Source organism: Sclerotinia sclerotiorum, genomic scaffold (assembly GCF_000146945.2).
Source record: "Sclerotinia sclerotiorum 1980 UF-70 scaffold_1 genomic scaffold, whole genome shotgun sequence".
Taxonomy (NCBI): Eukaryota; Fungi; Ascomycota; class Leotiomycetes; order Helotiales; family Sclerotiniaceae; genus Sclerotinia; species Sclerotinia sclerotiorum.
In genome coordinates, this window is record NW_001820835.1 from 1,607,615 (window position 1) to 1,625,602 (window position 17,988).

The window sequence follows — 17,988 nt, forward strand, 5'->3', positions numbered from 1 at the left end:
CGAGGAAATCCTAATAGGCCATCAAAAAGCCCCAGTCCCATCTCTCTAATCCTCGCTTTAGCTCAAATACGACTAGGACTATGTCATCTACAAAGCACCACCCACCACGCCCACAATCCACAATGCAATCCTAACATGCAACCCTACCCTCCTCTCACTACTCTGAAACTCCTTCATCCCCACCTCGTTCGCCCACTCACCCAATCCATCCCTCTCCTGCCTCAATCTCTCCTGCAACTCCGGATCTCGAGTTACGATCATCACACCTGTTTCAAGATCAAGCGTGTACGATCGTTTGGTATAGTTACTACTACCTAGTACCGTGATTGCCGGCTTTGGGGTCTCGGTTGAGGATATGGGTGAGGATGAAGAAGGGAATGAAACCCAGAGTCCCTTGGCATGATAGGTCCACCCTCCGGGCTCATTCACGGCCCCTCTCTGCCACTCTCGGAGAGTGATGGATGAAGATGGTCCTTGGAGTTTTTGAGCGGAGGTGAGGAATTTGCGGAGGAGGAGTGTATAGGCTGCGGGAAGCATGCCGGAGACTCCGGGGGAGTTGTAGAAACCGTTGGCTTGTGGGGAAGCGGTCAAGACGGTATTGTTTTTGGAGCTTGTGTGGAGGAGGAGGGATGTTAGAGTCGGGGAGGGATTAAAGTAGCCGGCGGTGAAAGTCCAAGATGAGGGCATGGTGGAAGAATTGAGGAAGGTGAGGAGACGAGTGAGCATGGGGAGCTCAGTGGATGTGTCGGAGTTGGAGGGGAACAGTGGTGTGAATTGGGAGATGGGATAGATAGTTGTGTTAGCTTGAGGATCGTTAGGTATCGATTTTGATGCCCCCGCGGCTCGGATCAATGGTGTGAGAATGGATGATGCATGAGAGATGTATTTTAGGGAATCTTCTAAAGGAGAAGGACAGGAGTTTGAGGACGGCCATTCAAGTGTGTATCCAGCAGGTAATTGAGGGTCTGGTGATACCAAGAAGCTCAAACTTGAGACTGCGTTCTGAATATTGTAGAAATACTGGGTGACTTCTCTAGAGGAAAACACATGATACCGATCTTGTCGATTTGTGAAATAGTCGCTGGAAAGATTTGCCCTATTCGCGTTAATTAGCCTCCGAATTGCTTTGGACAAGCAATTGACAATGACACACCCAGATATTATGATTTCATCATCCACTCCATACAACTTCATATGTTGCAAGCCCCATCCCTCGTTAATTCGTTTAGGAATATACTTCTTTCTCAACCCGTTCAAATTCGGGGTATGGTACATACGAATCTCAACTCTATCTGCACCAAACTCTGACACCAACGGCGCAAGAAGTGAAGCACATGATGCATTAGGGGACTCTCTCGTACCCCTCAGCGCATCAGTAAGGATACTAAGCTTAAGATTTGGTTTTGCACGCAGAGCTTGCTGAAGTGTGGAAATCTACACATAGTTATCATTCATATGTACTATTGATCTGGGAGAATATCTGTATGTACTAATTCATGTTCTGTCTTTCCTATATACAAAGTCGACAAGAAAATCCGTGTCTCTGCTGCTAGTATTTTACTCTAGAACCATCCATCAGCATTCGTCCCATCCGCCAATGTCCAATTTATGTATGTGCCAACCTTCAACGCCTCGTAGAATTCTGATGGCGTCCGTAATATTTGTATTTGCGAACCATGCACCTCAAATTTTGGGGCTATTTTATCAAATTCATTCGAAAAAGCACCTAATATGGATGCTGGTGAGGGTGCCGTGGGCGCGGTAGCAGAGCTTGTAGATGTCGAATAGGTGGGCTGTTTCATTCGTTGTAGTGGCGCTTGAAAGGAAGGAACCTTTCGAATGCGAGAGCAGCGTGTAATACTCCTAATAATCATATCTTCCTGTGTCTCTGCGGATTCTTCTATAAAATTTCTCGGTTTGCAATGTCGAAGATTTGAAATTTAAGGAAGCCGATAGGATAGTGATAGCGTTTGATATCGCTAGCGCAAAAGCGGCGTGCCGAATGGGCGACGACTTCATGAACCATCACGCTTTCATTGTTTCTCAGAGATTCAGCAAAACCATTGCAACGCCAACAAGATGTCTACGATTATGCGGACGCTGCGCAACTTACGCAAAGTGGGCGTCAAGGTATGTAGGATCTTCGAGTTGCGCCAGCCGATTGCTAACTTAAATATAGGATGCTATGCATCAAATGCATGTAAGTACACTTTACAACCAGCCCACTACATCGCGAACTCTGGAGCTAATGGGTGGATGGCGAATTACAGTACCAAGGTATCCAACGCTCGAAATGATAGTGGAAAGACTGAAACTCACGGGAGACAGGTGATACCAAAGCCGGAACCTTGATCGGAAAGGATCGATACGGCAACAAGTTTTTCGAGAACTTAGAGGACGAATTACCACGTACGGGATCCCCATAACATGTCTTTTATAAGTCCGAATATGCTCATAGAAATACACAGTACGCACAAGATGGGTAGACTACAAGGACGATGAATTTAGCCCGTAAGGAACATCTAGAGCTCCTCGCTGTGTTATCTTGTCCTGATACTTATCGATTCTCACAGATGTCAAATCGAGCCCGGATGGCACGCCTGGATCTCATACATGGTGGACAAGCCGCCTAACCAAGATCCTATCTTACAAACCGGAGTACGTTCTTGGGAATTGCCGCACCACAGACCAACTTTCACCATGAGTCGTGGCGCTTTCAAGACTTATTCTACGTGAGTGTTTACATTTTAGATATTTTTGCTGAAGTTTAAAAGCGTGAGCTGATATTTTTATAAGTGTCAAGCCAAAGATCACTGCCTGGACTCCCGAAACTGTTGAAAGAGCGTGAGGTGGAAACATGGTCTGTTCTGTACATACGTGGAGAGAGAATGAAATTAGCATTGCACACATACCCTCATTGGACTGCTGGCACAAATTTTAATGAGAATCAAGTCAGAATTTTTAGCCAGCTTGAACCCTGGATGAATGTTCGTCTATGGGCTCTGTTGAAATTGCAAGAAGTATGGACAGTTGCATTGGGAATGCGAAGGTAAGGATCAAATTGTAGCTCTTTTCACCCCTTGCTGTGGTTTTCGTCATGCACGGTTGGGTATTTCTATTATCTCGCTATGCTTTCCCCAAAATACACTTTTACTGTTACGCATTGCCCTACAATTTTCCCCTATTCACAGTTGAAACATTTTGCTCTGGCATGATTTTAGATCGAAATTCTCTTTTTCTTGACCTCACCTCACTTTGCATTACTTATGTCCTGTAGTCTCCGTTAATTGTGACGTATTCATGGCTATACCGGTTAGCTTTTGTTTTGTTCATTTGTATGTTGAGTACCTACCTGAAATCACAAGTCCAGTACACGGCTTCTTCTTTTCCACCTCCGAGGTTTATCAGGATTTCTAGATCCTCATGCTCCAAGATCTCGGCAGCACGAGTCTCGTCCACTGATTCTGGCTCTCCGTTAACTAAAAGTTTAAGCTCTGGTGAGCCATCTGAGGGAATGAATGAGACACTAGTCTTCTCAGGGACGATTTCTGGAACCTTATTTATCGGCTCGCCTGGTTCCGAGATCTGGGAATAGCCAGTAGCACATAGTATACGGCCCCAGTTTGCATCTTTACCATACAATGCCGTCTTCACTAGTGGAGATCTTGCAATCGTGCTAGCAATTTTGCGTGCTCCAATCTCTGACGGGGCTTCTGTTACACGGATAGTGACGAACTTAGTTGCACCTTCACCATCACGAACGACAAGCTTAGCAAGATCAATAGCAAACTCGGTAAGAACCTTTTGGAATGCAGCATGATCTTTGGATGATTCAGAAGTGACTTCCTTGCCCCCTGCTACTCCGTTTGCCAAAACGGCAACGGTATCGTTCGTAGAAGTATCGCCATCAATGGAGATACTGTTAAATGACTTGTCAACAGCATTTTTAAGCAAAGATGGCAGTAACGCCGGTGCAATTGGTGCATCTGTTGCAATCATTCCTAACAAAGTCGCCATATTCGGGTGAATCATTCCGGCACCCTTTGTCATACCAGCCATTCTGTATTCGACTCCTGGAGAAGAGGGTAAGGAGAATTTTCGGGATAAAAGTTTTGGAAATGTGTCCGTGGTACAAATCGCGGTTGCAGCCGCCAGCCAATGGTCGTGTGAGTATCCCAACCTATCGAAGGCGGTCGGTATTTTGAGTAATATTTTCTCGATTGGCAATCTGAGACAGGTTTAGTAATTGCAAATTCCGAAAGTAGAGACAGGCCTTCAAACCTTTGACCAATTACACCAGTGCTCATGACTATTGAACTCCCCCCTTTGCCATCCTTTGGTGCATGATAACATCTATCAGCTTCAGCTACCATCTTCTCAGCATCTTCCATTCCACCCTTCCCGGTCACAGCATTTGCACAGCCCGAATTGATAATGACTGAACGGATTCCAGCATTTTCCCTCCTCTGTAGCATCTTCCTGCTAACCGTGACAGGAGCCGCTTGGAACTTGTTCTTCGTGAACACTGCTGCAGCCGCACATGGTATTTCCGAAGCAAGAAAAGCAAGATCTGGTGTAGATTTGTTGGTTGGTTTAACTCCTACGTAGGTTCCAGAAACTAGAAATCCTTGAGGGTATGTGCCACTCGTGGGAATGTATTTTAGCTTTGCGGCCGGTATTGTGCTCTCTGGTGGTGCAGAATAGTATCGAATACCACCAATTGCGGGGTGATAGGAGGCCGTTGGTCTGATCAACCGAGCTATGGAAAGCTTTGCACCTGCATTGATAACCATTGCGTGAGAATAGTAAGACGTAAAGTCTATCTTGTTAGAGTAATACTAATTCAATTGATTGACGAAAGCACTTTATGTATCTACTGAAAGAACTCTACTCTCAACAGATAAGGAATTGACTCACCAGAAATTTTGACGCCTTGTGCGATAAGGATAAAGCATCGGATGACGGAGGTTCTGCTACAAAGAGACTAACGCTAATGTGGTGCGGCAAGAAACATCATTCTCTTTATCTGATAGGCTAGAAACTCAGCCTTGCCATTGATAAGTTCAACTTCAAAGTCGTGTGTACATGGTTCGTGGGAGGGAAAGTGTGACTTGAACAACTCATAAATTTCCAACATAATTTATATTTGATCTCGAGAGAATTCAAAATGTCCCCTTAGGCAACGCTGTGGCCTTGGCCGCACGTATCTCTTGCTTTTTTGTATCTCAACGACGAATTCAGATATTGAAATATATAAAGTACTGCGATATTGATATCAGCGAACAAGTACCATAGCCCAGTTTTCATCATGCCTCCAGCAAGTAGTCCATGGGGAAAGAAAGCACAGCAGAAAAAGTCACTGAGTACATTCCCTGCATTGAAACATAACGACGTTGGAAATGACTCACCAATATCTCCATATCAAGAGATCCAAGACGATGAGCTTATTGCTCTCGCCTCGATATACGGTGAAGACTTTCGCCGTATTGAAACGCATCAATCAGCGTGGAAGGTACGCCAATCTTGACTTGGGGCTTTACATAAATAAATCTAACTTTACACAGAAATTGGAGCCATCATTTGAGATATCCATAAAAACTAATGATGAGGATTTCTCGGTGACGTTAGGAGTCACCCTAACCCTCACTTACCCGAGGTCGGCGCCATTGTTGACCTTGAAGAATACTGATGGCCTCCAAGATTCTACAAAATTTAAACTTCAGAAGATTATTGAGACATTACCAAAAAAACTGATCAAGGAAGAGCAGGCTATGATTATGGAAATTGTAACTGCTTGTCAGGAAGTGTTAGAGCAAGCTGCCGAAGCAAAAGCTGCAGGACGAGTACTACCCACTCTACAAGAAGAGCGAGCAGCTCACGAAGCGGCTGCTGCACAGATGATGGAAGACCAGCGTCTAGAGGAAGAGAAGAAGAAAATGTGAGTACATCTCTGTTTCCCTTTTACTTTTTTGGGTTGGTTTGCTGCTCTCGGCCCAGCAGACTCCTCAATCTCTTGTAGGAAATTCTAAATGTAGAATAGAATAGAGTCCCAGGAAGAGGAAAGAATGCTTGGTTCGTTGGTGCAGGATGAGTTGAAGAGACAGCGAGCCAAGGCGAAAGAGACAAAGCGGAAGAACCAGCCTCCTCCCTCAATTACTGTATCCCATTCGGTGATTGGAAAATTGCCCCAAGATCACGAAGTATTAGATCGCCAAGTCTCGATCCTGGATGCTGATGGTAACCCTGTGTACTTTCAGGCGGTGACTGGTAAATCACTCATCCGTCAAGGTCCCGTTTCTCGTTGCTACACCGTGAGACCAGCAGTCAGCTCCCAGGCCCCGTTATTGGTTTTGAAGCAGGCAGTGCTTGATACGAATTTGAGTGATCGTAGTATCAAGGGAGAACTGCAAGCGATGGAGAATGAATTAGAAAAGCTCAGAATCATTAGACACGACAACATCCTTAATCTCCTGGATTTCAAGGTGGAAAAAGAAGAGTGAGTATTTATTACCTTTCAAGTTAAGTTGCTTGAGGCTTGTATAGTGGAAGTTAATTTTGTCGGGGCCGCAGAAACGAGTCTTCCTGGAATGTCAGTACATTGAGCGAGTATGCCGAGAAAGGTTCGTTGGAAGAATTCTTAGATATCGTCGAGAACATGAACGTCAATAAAGTTCGTTCATGGACAATAGAGTTATTGGACGCTTTAAGGTTTCTCCACGAAGAAAACGGGATAATCCACGAGGTAAGCAAAAGACTCTGTCTTTCCGCGCCCTTCACCAGAATGCTGACACTCACCGTTCTAGGATATACATAGTGGAAACGTACTCCTTTTCCGGGAATCAGATGGAGTCGTCAGGCCAAAATTTTCTGATGCTGGATATCAGCGAAAGCTACATATTTTGAGTGGTAAAACCACGAAAGGAAAGACAAATAGCTCTGCCATGGCAAAATCTGCGTACTGGTTTCCTCCGGAAATAGCAAATTCGGATGATGGCCCACGAACTGCAAAAACAGACATCTGGGAGTTCGGCATCGTTTTCCTTCAAATGGCTTTTGGCTTAAATGTCACTCGGAAATATACGTCACCTAAGGCTATGCTAGACTCATTGGATCTGTCAGACGCTCTTCACGATTTTATGCTCAAGCTGTTCAATCCTGACCCGAAAAAGCGGCCACGAGCTTTTGCACTCAGTGAGTACTCTTGTACAATTTAGACTTTTTGTCAGAGTTCCTGGCCGTCCGTATAATGACAAAATTGAATAGGCTCATGCAAATTTCTTGTTACTGATGCTCCGATAATGGACGAAGATTCGTCTGCTCTAATGTCAAGACTTGGTTCCACCTCATCTTTAGCACCGATTATTCCACGTAGACCTAGGCATGATTCTATGAGTCTTAGTGGACCTTTCTCAAGATATACTCATGATTTTGTGGAGGAAGGTCGCTTGGGGAAAGGGGGGTTCGGAGAGGTGGTAAAAGCAAGGCAAAAGCTAGACGGGCAGATTTATGCCATCAAGAAGATTACTCAAAAGTCTTCTGCCCAGCTAGATGATGTATTAAAAGAGGCTCGTCTACTTTCCCAACTCAACCACCCTTCTGTTGTTCGTAAGTACTCCTTTTCGTATTTTTTATACCAGACGAGCCAAACTTGCAGGTTTATTTTTGTGTTATTCTTGATTTCCCAAATTGTTAAGAGTAGACTGGGAGAAAGAGTGCTCAACTATTACGACCTTTTGGCAGAGGATGAAAATAATCACTTCATCAGAACATGCTTATTCTCCCTTAGGTTATTTTAATACATGGACAGAAGAGGTTCCTGATCTTTCTGAGACGGATGACGATAATACGACAACAGATGCCGCCACTGAAGAATCTAGTAACGTTTCTCTTGGAGGATCAGAACCTCATATCGAATTCGGGACTAGTACCGGCGGCTTGGATTTCATGTCTACCAGCGGATACCAAGTCGAATTCGGTTACGATGAGGCAAGCGACAGTGACGATGAGGATGAGGATGATGATGATGATGACGATGACGACGAAGATTCCGTAGAACGCAACGGACATGCCCGAAACCGGGGACACGAGCGTGTTGCTCTAGCACATAGGGGAAGTAGATCTAGTCCGCGGCCTTCGCGCCCATTCAAAACAATCTTATACATATCTATGGAATATTGTGAGAAGCGAACACTTCGCGATCTTATTCGACGAGGACTCTATAGAAACAACGAGGAAATATGGCGTCTTTTCCGTCAGATCCTCGAAGGTCTTGCCCATATACATAGCTTGAACTTTGTTCACCGCGATCTCAAGCCGGAGAATATTTTCATCGATGGTGCCTCTAATGTTAAAATAGGCGACCTCGGTTTGGCTACAAGGGGCCAATACTCTGCAATCGATAGATCGTCAGCTTCTGCGATGCAGAATAGTGGGGATTTAACAAGGAGTATTGGTACTTTCTCCTACATTGCACCCGAAATTCGATCAGCAGTCTCTGGGGGTCCATACACTGGCAAGGTTGACATTTACTCTCTTGGTGTGATATTCTTCGAGATGTGCTATGCCCCATTAGTTGGGATGGAAAGAGTGAGTACATTATTCATCTATATCCTTCTATAATGACACCATGTTATGTGTTATGTATTTCATTTCAGGGATCAAATAGACACATGCGACTAACCTCTCATCGTATATTTCAATTCGGTGCTAATTATACGTTTAGGCACAAGTCGTTGATGGTTTACGGAAAAGGGAGCCGGTGCTTCCAGCGAATTTTGACAAGGTCGAAAAAGCCGTTCAGGCAGATATTATTTTGTCCCTCCTTAACCATAATCCAAAGGAGCGGCCGTCAAGTTCTGAGCTTCTTCAGAGCAGGAAGTTACCGGTCCAGATGGAAAGCGAAACGATCCGCCAAACTTTAGCTGGTTTATCCGACTCGAAATCGCCATATCATCAAAAAATGATGAGTGCTCTCTTCTCTAGACCAACAAAGCGGGCAAAGGACTATGCGTGGGACATGGGAGTTCCGACACCCAGTGGCAATGACTTGTTACTTCAAGGGCTCGTGAAGCAAAAGTTAATTTCCATTTTCCGCAACCATGGAGCCGTAGAAACACCGCGAAGTATTTTGTTCCCATCATGTGATCATTATGGTATCAACGCTGTCCAATTATTAGACAAAAGTGGTACTCTTTTACAGCTACCCTATGATCTCACTGTCCCAAATGCTCGTGCTATTGCGAAATATCAACCTCCTGTGGAAAGATCCTTCGCCTTTGGTACTGTTTTTCGAGATAAGCACGACGGTGCTGCCCCACAAACTTTTAGTGAAGTGGACTTTGATGTTGTCACTTCAGATAGCTTGGACCTTGCATTAAAAGAGGCTGAGGTTATCAAGGTTCTAGATGAGATTGTTGCCAGCTTTCCATCTCTACCTTCGTCCCAAATGTGCTTCCATGTAAATCATGCAGATTTACTTGGTCTAATCTTCGACTTCTGTCGCATCGAACCCAGTATACGACAAGCTGCCGCCGATACACTTAGTAAATTAAATGTACAGCAATGGACGTGGCAGAAGATACGAGCAGAACTTAGATCACCGTTGGTAGGGGTACGTATTAATAGAAACTGCAGATCTCGTCACGAAAATATCCGTCTACTTTCTCCTTACATTTTCAGACTTTCTGCATAATTATTACTGAGATTCTCCGTTCAAGTGGAATTACTTGCTAACCCATAACTTAGGTATCCGCCACGAGCGTCGAGGACCTTCAACGATTTGATTTTAGAGATACCCCTAGCAAAGCTTTTCAGAAGCTAAAAGTAATCTTCGAAGGTACCGAGATGTTCGAAAAGGCCTCTTCTTCTATCGCACATCTACGTGATGTGATTGAGTATGTGTTCCAATTTTTCTGATGTCTCTAATTAAGCATCGCTAATGTGCCGGTGTAGATATACAAAACGTTTTGAGGTCCAGAGAAAGATTTACGTCCACCCTCTAGGGAGTCTAAAAGAGAAATTTTACAAGGGTGGCGTACTTTTCTCTTGTTTGTACGATAGAAAGATCCGAGATGTATTTGCAGCAGGAGGTCGATATGATTCTTTGATTCGAGAAAACCGTCATCACAAGAATATTAATGAGGAACGACATGCTGTGGGTTTCAATCTAGCATGGGAAAAGATGGCTAGGCTTCCAAAGTCGAACTCAAAAAGTTTCTTAAAGAAGCCCGACGAGGAAGCACAGGGTATCTGGAGCACAAAAAGAGTCAGTATCGCCGCATTTATCCTTCTTAGCTCGATGAGCTCCAGGTATTTCCCCAAAGAACCACAGCTAATCTGCCCAATAGTGCGATGTACTCGTTGCAAGTCATGATGCAGCGATACTGAGATCAACCGGAGTTGAGCTTGTCTCAAATTTATGGTCGCATGACATAAGTGCCGAGCTAGCACGAGACTCACGTTCCCCCGAAGATCTCCTTTCTAAATACCGAGATGATAGTTATTCTTGGATAGTTATTATCAAGCAAGATTCCGTGGTGAGATGCAAGACTACTGGTAGGAAGGATATACCTGATTCCGATATTCCTTCTACGCAATTAGTTTCATGGCTTCGTGGTGAAATGCGTGAAAGAGATCAGAGGGAAGGAACATACAATCGTGCAAAGTGAGCGTGTCTGAAATCTCCACAATATGAGGATATTAATGCATTTATTAGACTACCTCGCCATCATAGTCAACCCGACACAGGACCTAGTGAGCATGAGCAGGACGTACGAGTTTTGTTCGCCGGTACGAAGAGCAAGAAGTCAAATAGAAGAAGTATTGTAGACCAAGCTCAAGGTAGAGCAGCAACGCGTGAGTTATGATTTTTTAATCCTCAGTACTTTAGAAAATGCATATTAACGTCCCCACCCTAGTCGTTCAATCTTTCCTAGACGGTCCTATCGCTGCCATCGAAACAACAGATCATGTAAGTCACTTTCGCCATATGCATTCCTCATCTAATAGCTCTCCTCCACCCTTTCGTCTCTTCTCGCTTCATTGCATCTCATCATTCATTTAAATAACACTTCCTCTCCCTAGGTAATGGATCTCATCCGCGAAACCAAACTCTCAGATCCCGACTCCTGGCGTAAAGTTACCCATTCAGTCCCCACGACCGAACGTCGCTACATAGGTGAAATCCATGATTTGATGAGCACTCTGGCTTTTCAAAATAAAGATATTACGAGGAATGCGTTTGTTTATAATTTTAGAACGGGAACGTGTATTTATTATGATTTGGGCGCTTAATTTTGGTAGAGAGAAAGAGGGGTAAGCGGAAAGAGTGGAAGGAGGAAGGGCGTTGTAAATTGTATGTATGTAGATACCCGGATATAAATTTCAATATACTGGGGAGATTTTGTTTGCAATTGTCGAGATGGGATTTTTTGTGTTTATATGCATGCAATCGGGTGTTTTGAAGAACTTTCAATACCTACTCTAGATACTTTCAATGTATGCGAAATCATCAATCTTAAAAGCTTTGAGTATCTGACCACAACAAGTTAATAATTCTAAATAACCTCAACATTCCCGATCCACTAAAGATAAATTTTACACATGAATTGAGATTATTATACTCTAGCCTGAAACTGGGAGTAGAAAATCCTTCAAATATCTCACATGAATCATAGATTCTAATTCATCATTGCGATATTGATATAACAGTCCAAGATTATATATCGTTGCATATATATATGGCACTGAATTGTTAATCCAACTCTTTGATAGATGAAGATATCTAGATGGCTTTAAATGTGAGTTTTGATCTGTATGGGTTAGATCTTCTCATAGTAACTTATCAAACTATGATGTGTAACTCCGGCACTCATACGCAACGTAGCCTAAAAATAAATCATAGATTGGTAACCAACCTGGGCATTTCCTCAACCTTTTCCTTAACTTTCGCCCTTCCTCAATTCCGAGCTGTTCTTTCCACCCATCTAACAGACACATTCCTCGGATTCGCCATCTGCAATAACAACTCCACATTACTATCCCGCACAATATCCAAAGTCCGCTTCCTAGCCGCATCAACCGATTCATTCGCCATGGGAACAGGCTCCGCAATATGATTCATGAAGAGTGCAGTCAACGTTGCCACGAATTCAACCTGTGTGAATTTTTTGCCAGGACAATTTCGCATTCCTTCTGACCATGGGAAATATGTCCCTTTCGGTGGATTGAATAGGGTTTCTTGCCCAAGGTTCCCTGGATGCTCGATCCATCTTTGTGGGCGCCATATCAGGGAGTCGCTGCCCCAATGCCGTGGATGCGTGTGTAAGGCTTGGAGGTGGGGAACTACTAGGTAATTGGCAGGAATATGATAAGTGCGATTGTTTATTGTGAGGTCGGTGGATTTGGAACCGGTATATTTAGGTACACCAGGAAGGGGATTGTAAAGACGCAGAGTTTCGAGCTAGAAAGGCTGGTTAGTATACTTCACGTCGAATCTCAATGTTAACAGAAAGGAGATTTACTAATACTGCAAGAGTTCGTTTGAGTTTGGGAAAAATTCCATTATATGCCAGTGATTTAGGGTCTTGATCTCCTACATAGTGTGCAATTTCTTCATGAACCCAATCTTGAACTTCAGGGTGTGCAATTAATAGAAGCATGCCATAAGCAAGTGATATAGCAGTCGTATCGTGTCCAGCAAAATTGAAAACGAAGATGTTACCGAGAATTTCGGAGTTGGTTAAAGGCTTGAGTTTGCTGCTGTTATCAGATTCTGAGCTTATTGCTAGGCCTTCGTCTGAGGCGCGAACCAAGTTACTGACCAGGTTACCTGTACCGGCCTCGCCGTTCCGGATTAATTCTCGTTCGGCTGCTACTTGAGCTGTCATGTATTCACGGAATGAAGTGATAGCCCAGCCAACTTGTTGAAAGTTTCGTGGCAAGAATGGTAGAGTGAATACCTTCTCCGGTAGAACCATAATGAGGAGAATATTTTCTAGAATGATGGCGATAGAATCCCGATAAGTTAAAGAAGTTTGGTCCACAGCTGTGCTGTGTGAGATAGTATCAAACGGATATGATTTTTGAAAGGCTACATATGCAAGTACATGTAGGGCCAATGTCCTGGTATCATCCGGTGTTGTGGTAATCCCATCTTGACTCCGAGAGCACCAAGAGCGCAACATATCTTCCGCTTGGCGAAGAGATTCATTCCATACTAGAGGACTTTTCTGCTCATTAAATGGAGTAGCAGTGAGCTTTCTCTGTCTCTGCCAGTCTTGACCTTCAGCCTAACACTTATGAGTTTTCAATCACTGCCGCAGCTTGAACATATCTTACAGTGGAAATGTTTGGTCCAAAGACATTGAGGGTTTCTGACTCCATATTAGTACCCCGTGATCCAAGCCGCAAAGTAAAATAAAACTACCAAGCATCCACAAAGGGCGTACAAAGTCACGACCTCTAGAGAATATATCTGTCACGGCGGCAGCATTTGCAACAAAAACCCAATTCCTTGCCGGCGTCACCAGAACCCAGGCATCTCCGAGCCGTACATGAGTACGGAATCTATCATGGAATTCCCACCCTAAACGAGTGTGTCTGGTGAAAGAAGTTGCTCCGAAGGGAAATCTCCGTACGATGACTTTGAATACTGTTTGGAAGGCAATCCATAAGGGGTTGTCGGGAGTGATGGCGCTGATTATCCGGGGTAAACCTAATGTTGATGCATTTTTGTAGTTTGAGTACAGTGAGTATATATTGTAGAGGAGGAAGGAAAGGAGAATGAGTGCTGGGTAGAAAAACACCATTTTGTTAAGATCTTGTCTTTATTTTTGAGGTTTGAAAGTTCGGCTGTGTTCATCTAGACATTGTAGGGTAGTACGAGCGATACTTTGTGGCACAGAGTGAGAAGACATGGGGGAATGAATCGAAAAGTAGTCTTACAATGGATTAGACGGGAATAGTAAGTAGCAACACTAGCTAGCTCAGAAATTATCATTCATTCCTCAAATTTATTCCAGCATTTCAATCAACCAAAGCAGAGTACCGGTAAGACAGTTTGAAATGCCTAGGTACTGTAAACATTATCATGATGGCTGGGAGTATATGTAGGTTCGTCTGAATTCGAATGATGACGCCAAGACAAGTATTTACCTAGATGTCTATTAGTAACTAGGTGCTAGTTGACTATCAATAGATAATGGGTAACCATCAATTGTATTTTACTTATTGTAATAATAAAAATCACGTATTTTAATATAAAATGTTAAATCAGCCTAGAGGATGTGAATTTGAGATATTCTTGGCGGGTTGAGTGTAAAAGTAACAAGTGGCTGTTGTTGTGGCTGTAGCTGTGGCTGTACCTATGGCTGTAGCTGTGGCCGAGTTCCGGATCAAAAAGCGGAAGAAATTATGCATGGGTTGTCACAGTGTCACTCGGGGACTCGGCAATTAAAATGATTCTGAAATAATATGGAATCGTTAATTCTCCGTCCCCAAATATTCGATGCGACTTTCCAATTCCGATATCACCGTCGCCACTGTTCTGTTTGCTTACGAGTCCATGTGGTGATATGACGAATGTACTACGAATTGTGTCCACTCCTTATTACTGTATCGACTGTATCTCCTGTATCTATCAATAACACGCTTTCCTTTTTTCCATTTTAATACAGAGTACGGTGTTACTCAATCCTACATCCTCCCTACTCCCTACTCCATCCACTTTCTGCCTTTTGATCTTTCATCCGATGGAAACCATTTTCCATCAACGAGATGCAAGGATCAGCAAGAGGACCTGGCGCAAGAAACTATTCACATATCTTCTGGGTCAAGTTCAAAACAATTTCTATTCATGCTTTGTATCATGGTGTTCTCATTACCGGGAAAAAGGCTGTCATGGTGTTTCAAGCAAACGCGCTTTGCCTTAGTCCCGAGTATCGTTCACATCCTCAATGCTTCATCATCTGTTTCCATGTCCGAGAGTCAGGAGAAGAAAGAAATGAGAAAGTCATACTCGATACAAATTATTTATTGCCAATAATTTGGCAATGAATAGTATCATTATTAGTATGTTTCCTCTTTTCCTCTTTTCCCTCTCGGAGATCCTTGAAACTCACTAGAGCATTTGTGCAGTGAGTGCGTGGATGGGAATAGTACGATACTACTCTGCCTACACTGTATATTACGCGCAGATTCACCAAAAGTCGGGAATTGTTGGATGAGGATCTTATGATTCGCTGATTTGACATTTCCACTGCCTCGCCTCTTCCTTTTTGATGGAACCTGAATCTATTTAGGAAGAAAATCTGGGGCGCAGGATTTCAAGTGAAGGAATTCCCTTTGATATCATTGGTGATGGAATGATTTCTTGCCTTTTACGTCTGTCTTTCTTGCAGCTCAAATTGTCCCCAATCCACCCCCTTATGCACTTGTTATTAATACATCTTATTTTTATTCTCATGAATTTTTCCAATCACAGACCGTTGATTTTCAGATTTTCATCGTACCCGCCTCGGCTTCGTAGCATAGGCCGCGTCATTTTGCGGAACCCCTGACCTTTTCTAATCCCAGCATCTACGTCGTACTCAGTGCTCACCAACAAAACTAGCCAAGGTTACGTACCAAGGTATAGAAAAAGGGTCGAATCACAAATTTGGATTCTTTGGGATCATTCAATCTTGTATCATATATGAGGAACGGCACTCAATTGTTCAAAGCTTTTTGACAAGTCTTTCCATACACTACCTAGATAAATTTACCGCTACTTTTCTCAATTCTACTCTAGGATCGTTTTCACCTTGTTCTATCCTTGACGTTAAGACAATTTGAATAAACGTTGCTCATCCTGATTCCTGTATTACTCTCCCCGCTCCTCCTTCCCTCTTACCCTACCTTTGATTCTCTCAGCCTTTCTCGGCATTATAACCGCTGCGCTTCCCAAGAGTTCGCTCTCCACCATTTGACACAGGACAAGACGGATTCACGGGTCCGCAGCCTTACAGTAGGAAGGCGCTTGAAAATCTCTGGAAATACCAAGAAAGGATACTCCACGAATCTGCATAAACTTATTCCCTTGGTACACTCGTACCTTCAGCCACAATTAGGAGTTTCGCCATTTGTCACAGATATCTTTTGTTGTTAGGTATTCGGGAACTTGTAGAACACATCAGATTCATTTCAGATTTATCTTTGAAAGTACGACTTCCAGATCAATCTTCTTACCAACAAATAATTATTTACATTGAACATATTTGTTATTACATTGGATTTTCCGCTCTTCTCGGATTTTGGAAATAACAAATTTCTGGTCCCCGGGGTCGAAGCTAAATAATTAGTGTCTATTGTCCGCGTCATCTGGGTCGACCCGAACAACATATACCGATTTCATATCCCATATCAGATAGGATTCCATAGAAGGGGATTTATTTACGACCAATACATCAATTTTCAATCATGAGGACGTCGACATTCATTGCCGCTGCTGTGGGATTATTATCAGCGTGTACGGATGCAGTTCAATTACAGAGACGAAGCGATGGATCAGCAAGAGTAGTTGCCCTAGATATGGTACGGAAACAGGTGGACAATCCGTTAGCAAGAGACAAGTCAAGGAGATTAAGACGAAGGTCAAAAACAGTTGCGGCTACATTAGATAATGAGGTTAGTGAAATTCATTAGGTTCCGCGACAGGCGTAATACTGATTAAAGTTAGGAAACTTTATATTTCGTCAATGGAACATTAGGGACACCAGCACAAAGTTTACGGTTACATATCGACACAGGTAGTAGCGATTTATGGGTCAATACTGCTACCTCGACCTTATGTAGTGAGAGGAGAAGTCCATGTCAGACTGCTGGAACATATTCTGCAAACTCATCATCAACATACGCATATCTAGCGAGTGATTTTAATATTTCTTACGTTGATGGATCTGGTGCCTCCGGGGATTATGTTACCGATACATTTACGATTGGATCAACGACATTAGACAAATTACAGTTTGGTATTGGATATACCAGTTCTTCGCCTGAAGGTATTCTAGGAATTGGTTATGAGATTAATGAGGTTCAGGTTGGAAGAGCAAGAAAATCGGCATATAAAAACTTACCAGCACAAATGGTTGCTGATGGTTTGATCAATTCAAATGCCTTCTCCCTATGGCTTAACGATTTGGATTCCAGTACCGGAAGTGTCTTGTTTGGTGGTGTTGATACCGCTCGATATCACGGTCAATTGGAAACACTCCCGATTCAAAAAGAATCCGGATACTATGCCGAATTCCTCATTACCTTAACAGAAGTTACGTTAGGAAATCTCGTCATCGCCCAAGATCAATCCCTCGCTGTCCTTCTAGATTCCGGAAGTTCCCTCACTTACCTCCCTGACGCCATGGCTGAAGCTATCTACGAACAAGTCGACGCACAATATGATTACAGTGAAGGAGCCGCCTACGTCCCATGTTCTCTCGCTTCCAATAGCAGCGCTCTAAACTTTACCTTCACTTCCCCAACCATCCAGGTCACCATGGACGAACTCGTCATCCCAGTTACTAGCAGCAACGGTCAACAATTAAGATTCACTGACGGCACCGCAGCCTGTCTCTTCGGTATTGCTCCCGCAGGAGAAAGTACCGCTGTACTCGGAGATACCTTCATCCGCTCCGCATACGTTGTCTACGATCTAGCCAATAATGAAATTTCCCTCGCTCAAACAAACTTCAACGCAACAGCCACCAACGTGGTTGAAATTACCACGGGTACATCAGCAGTTCCGAATGCTGCCTTAGTTTCCAATGCAGCAACAGCCAGTACGGATAGTTCGGGTGCTGTTATCAGTGGATCAGTTACTTTGAATTCGGGATCCAAATCGAAAAATGCAGGGGCTTTTCAAACTCCTCCGCCCTTGGCATATGGGATGGCTGCTCTAGGTGCGGGATTATTTTATGCCATGTAGAAATTTCTTTCTTTCTCCAGCATATAGAATGA

General features: G+C 43.5%; 6 protein-coding genes across 6 annotated transcripts; 3 read left to right on the forward strand and 3 right to left on the reverse strand.

Annotated features, from left to right (window-relative positions):
- Positions 1-87: 87 nt before the first annotated feature.
- SS1G_00619 (hypothetical protein) lies at positions 88-687 on the reverse strand (the record flags this gene model as incomplete). Its single annotated transcript, XM_001598480.1, has 1 exon — positions 88-687. The coding sequence occupies one exon, from the start codon at positions 685-687 to the stop codon at positions 88-90; it is 600 nt and encodes a 199-aa protein (XP_001598530.1).
- Positions 688-2,002: 1,315 nt separating this feature from the next.
- SS1G_00620 (hypothetical protein) lies at positions 2,003-2,352 on the forward strand (the record flags this gene model as incomplete). Its single annotated transcript, XM_001598481.1, has 3 exons — positions 2,003-2,130; positions 2,180-2,200; positions 2,271-2,352. 3 exons carry the CDS (start codon positions 2,003-2,005, stop codon positions 2,350-2,352), a joined length of 231 nt encoding a protein of 76 aa, XP_001598531.1.
- Positions 2,353-3,264: 912 nt separating this feature from the next.
- SS1G_00621 (hypothetical protein) lies at positions 3,265-4,793 on the reverse strand (the record flags this gene model as incomplete). The annotated part of the gene is made up of 3 exons (XM_001598482.1): positions 3,265-3,304; positions 3,353-4,060; positions 4,282-4,793. 3 exons carry the CDS (start codon positions 4,791-4,793, stop codon positions 3,265-3,267), a joined length of 1,260 nt encoding a protein of 419 aa, XP_001598532.1.
- A 515-nt stretch (positions 4,794-5,308) lies between these two features.
- SS1G_00622 (hypothetical protein) lies at positions 5,309-11,292 on the forward strand (the record flags this gene model as incomplete). Its single annotated transcript, XM_001598483.1, has 14 exons — positions 5,309-5,512; positions 5,565-5,938; positions 6,041-6,496; positions 6,571-6,742; positions 6,804-7,191; positions 7,309-7,605; positions 7,787-8,586; positions 8,723-9,610; positions 9,745-9,893; positions 9,952-10,264; positions 10,347-10,663; positions 10,715-10,854; positions 10,917-10,969; positions 11,083-11,292. The coding sequence occupies 14 exons, from the start codon at positions 5,309-5,311 to the stop codon at positions 11,290-11,292; spliced, it is 4,761 nt and encodes a 1,586-aa protein (XP_001598533.1).
- A 490-nt stretch (positions 11,293-11,782) lies between these two features.
- SS1G_00623 (hypothetical protein) lies at positions 11,783-13,383 on the reverse strand (the record flags this gene model as incomplete). Its single annotated transcript, XM_001598484.1, has 4 exons — positions 11,783-11,810; positions 11,994-12,460; positions 12,522-13,289; positions 13,339-13,383. 4 exons carry the CDS (start codon positions 13,381-13,383, stop codon positions 11,783-11,785), a joined length of 1,308 nt encoding a protein of 435 aa, XP_001598534.1.
- Positions 13,384-16,455: 3,072 nt separating this feature from the next.
- SS1G_00624 (hypothetical protein) lies at positions 16,456-17,956 on the forward strand (the record flags this gene model as incomplete). Its single annotated transcript, XM_001598485.1, has 2 exons — positions 16,456-16,662; positions 16,715-17,956. The coding sequence occupies 2 exons, from the start codon at positions 16,456-16,458 to the stop codon at positions 17,954-17,956; spliced, it is 1,449 nt and encodes a 482-aa protein (XP_001598535.1).
- Positions 17,957-17,988: the final 32 nt, after the last annotated feature.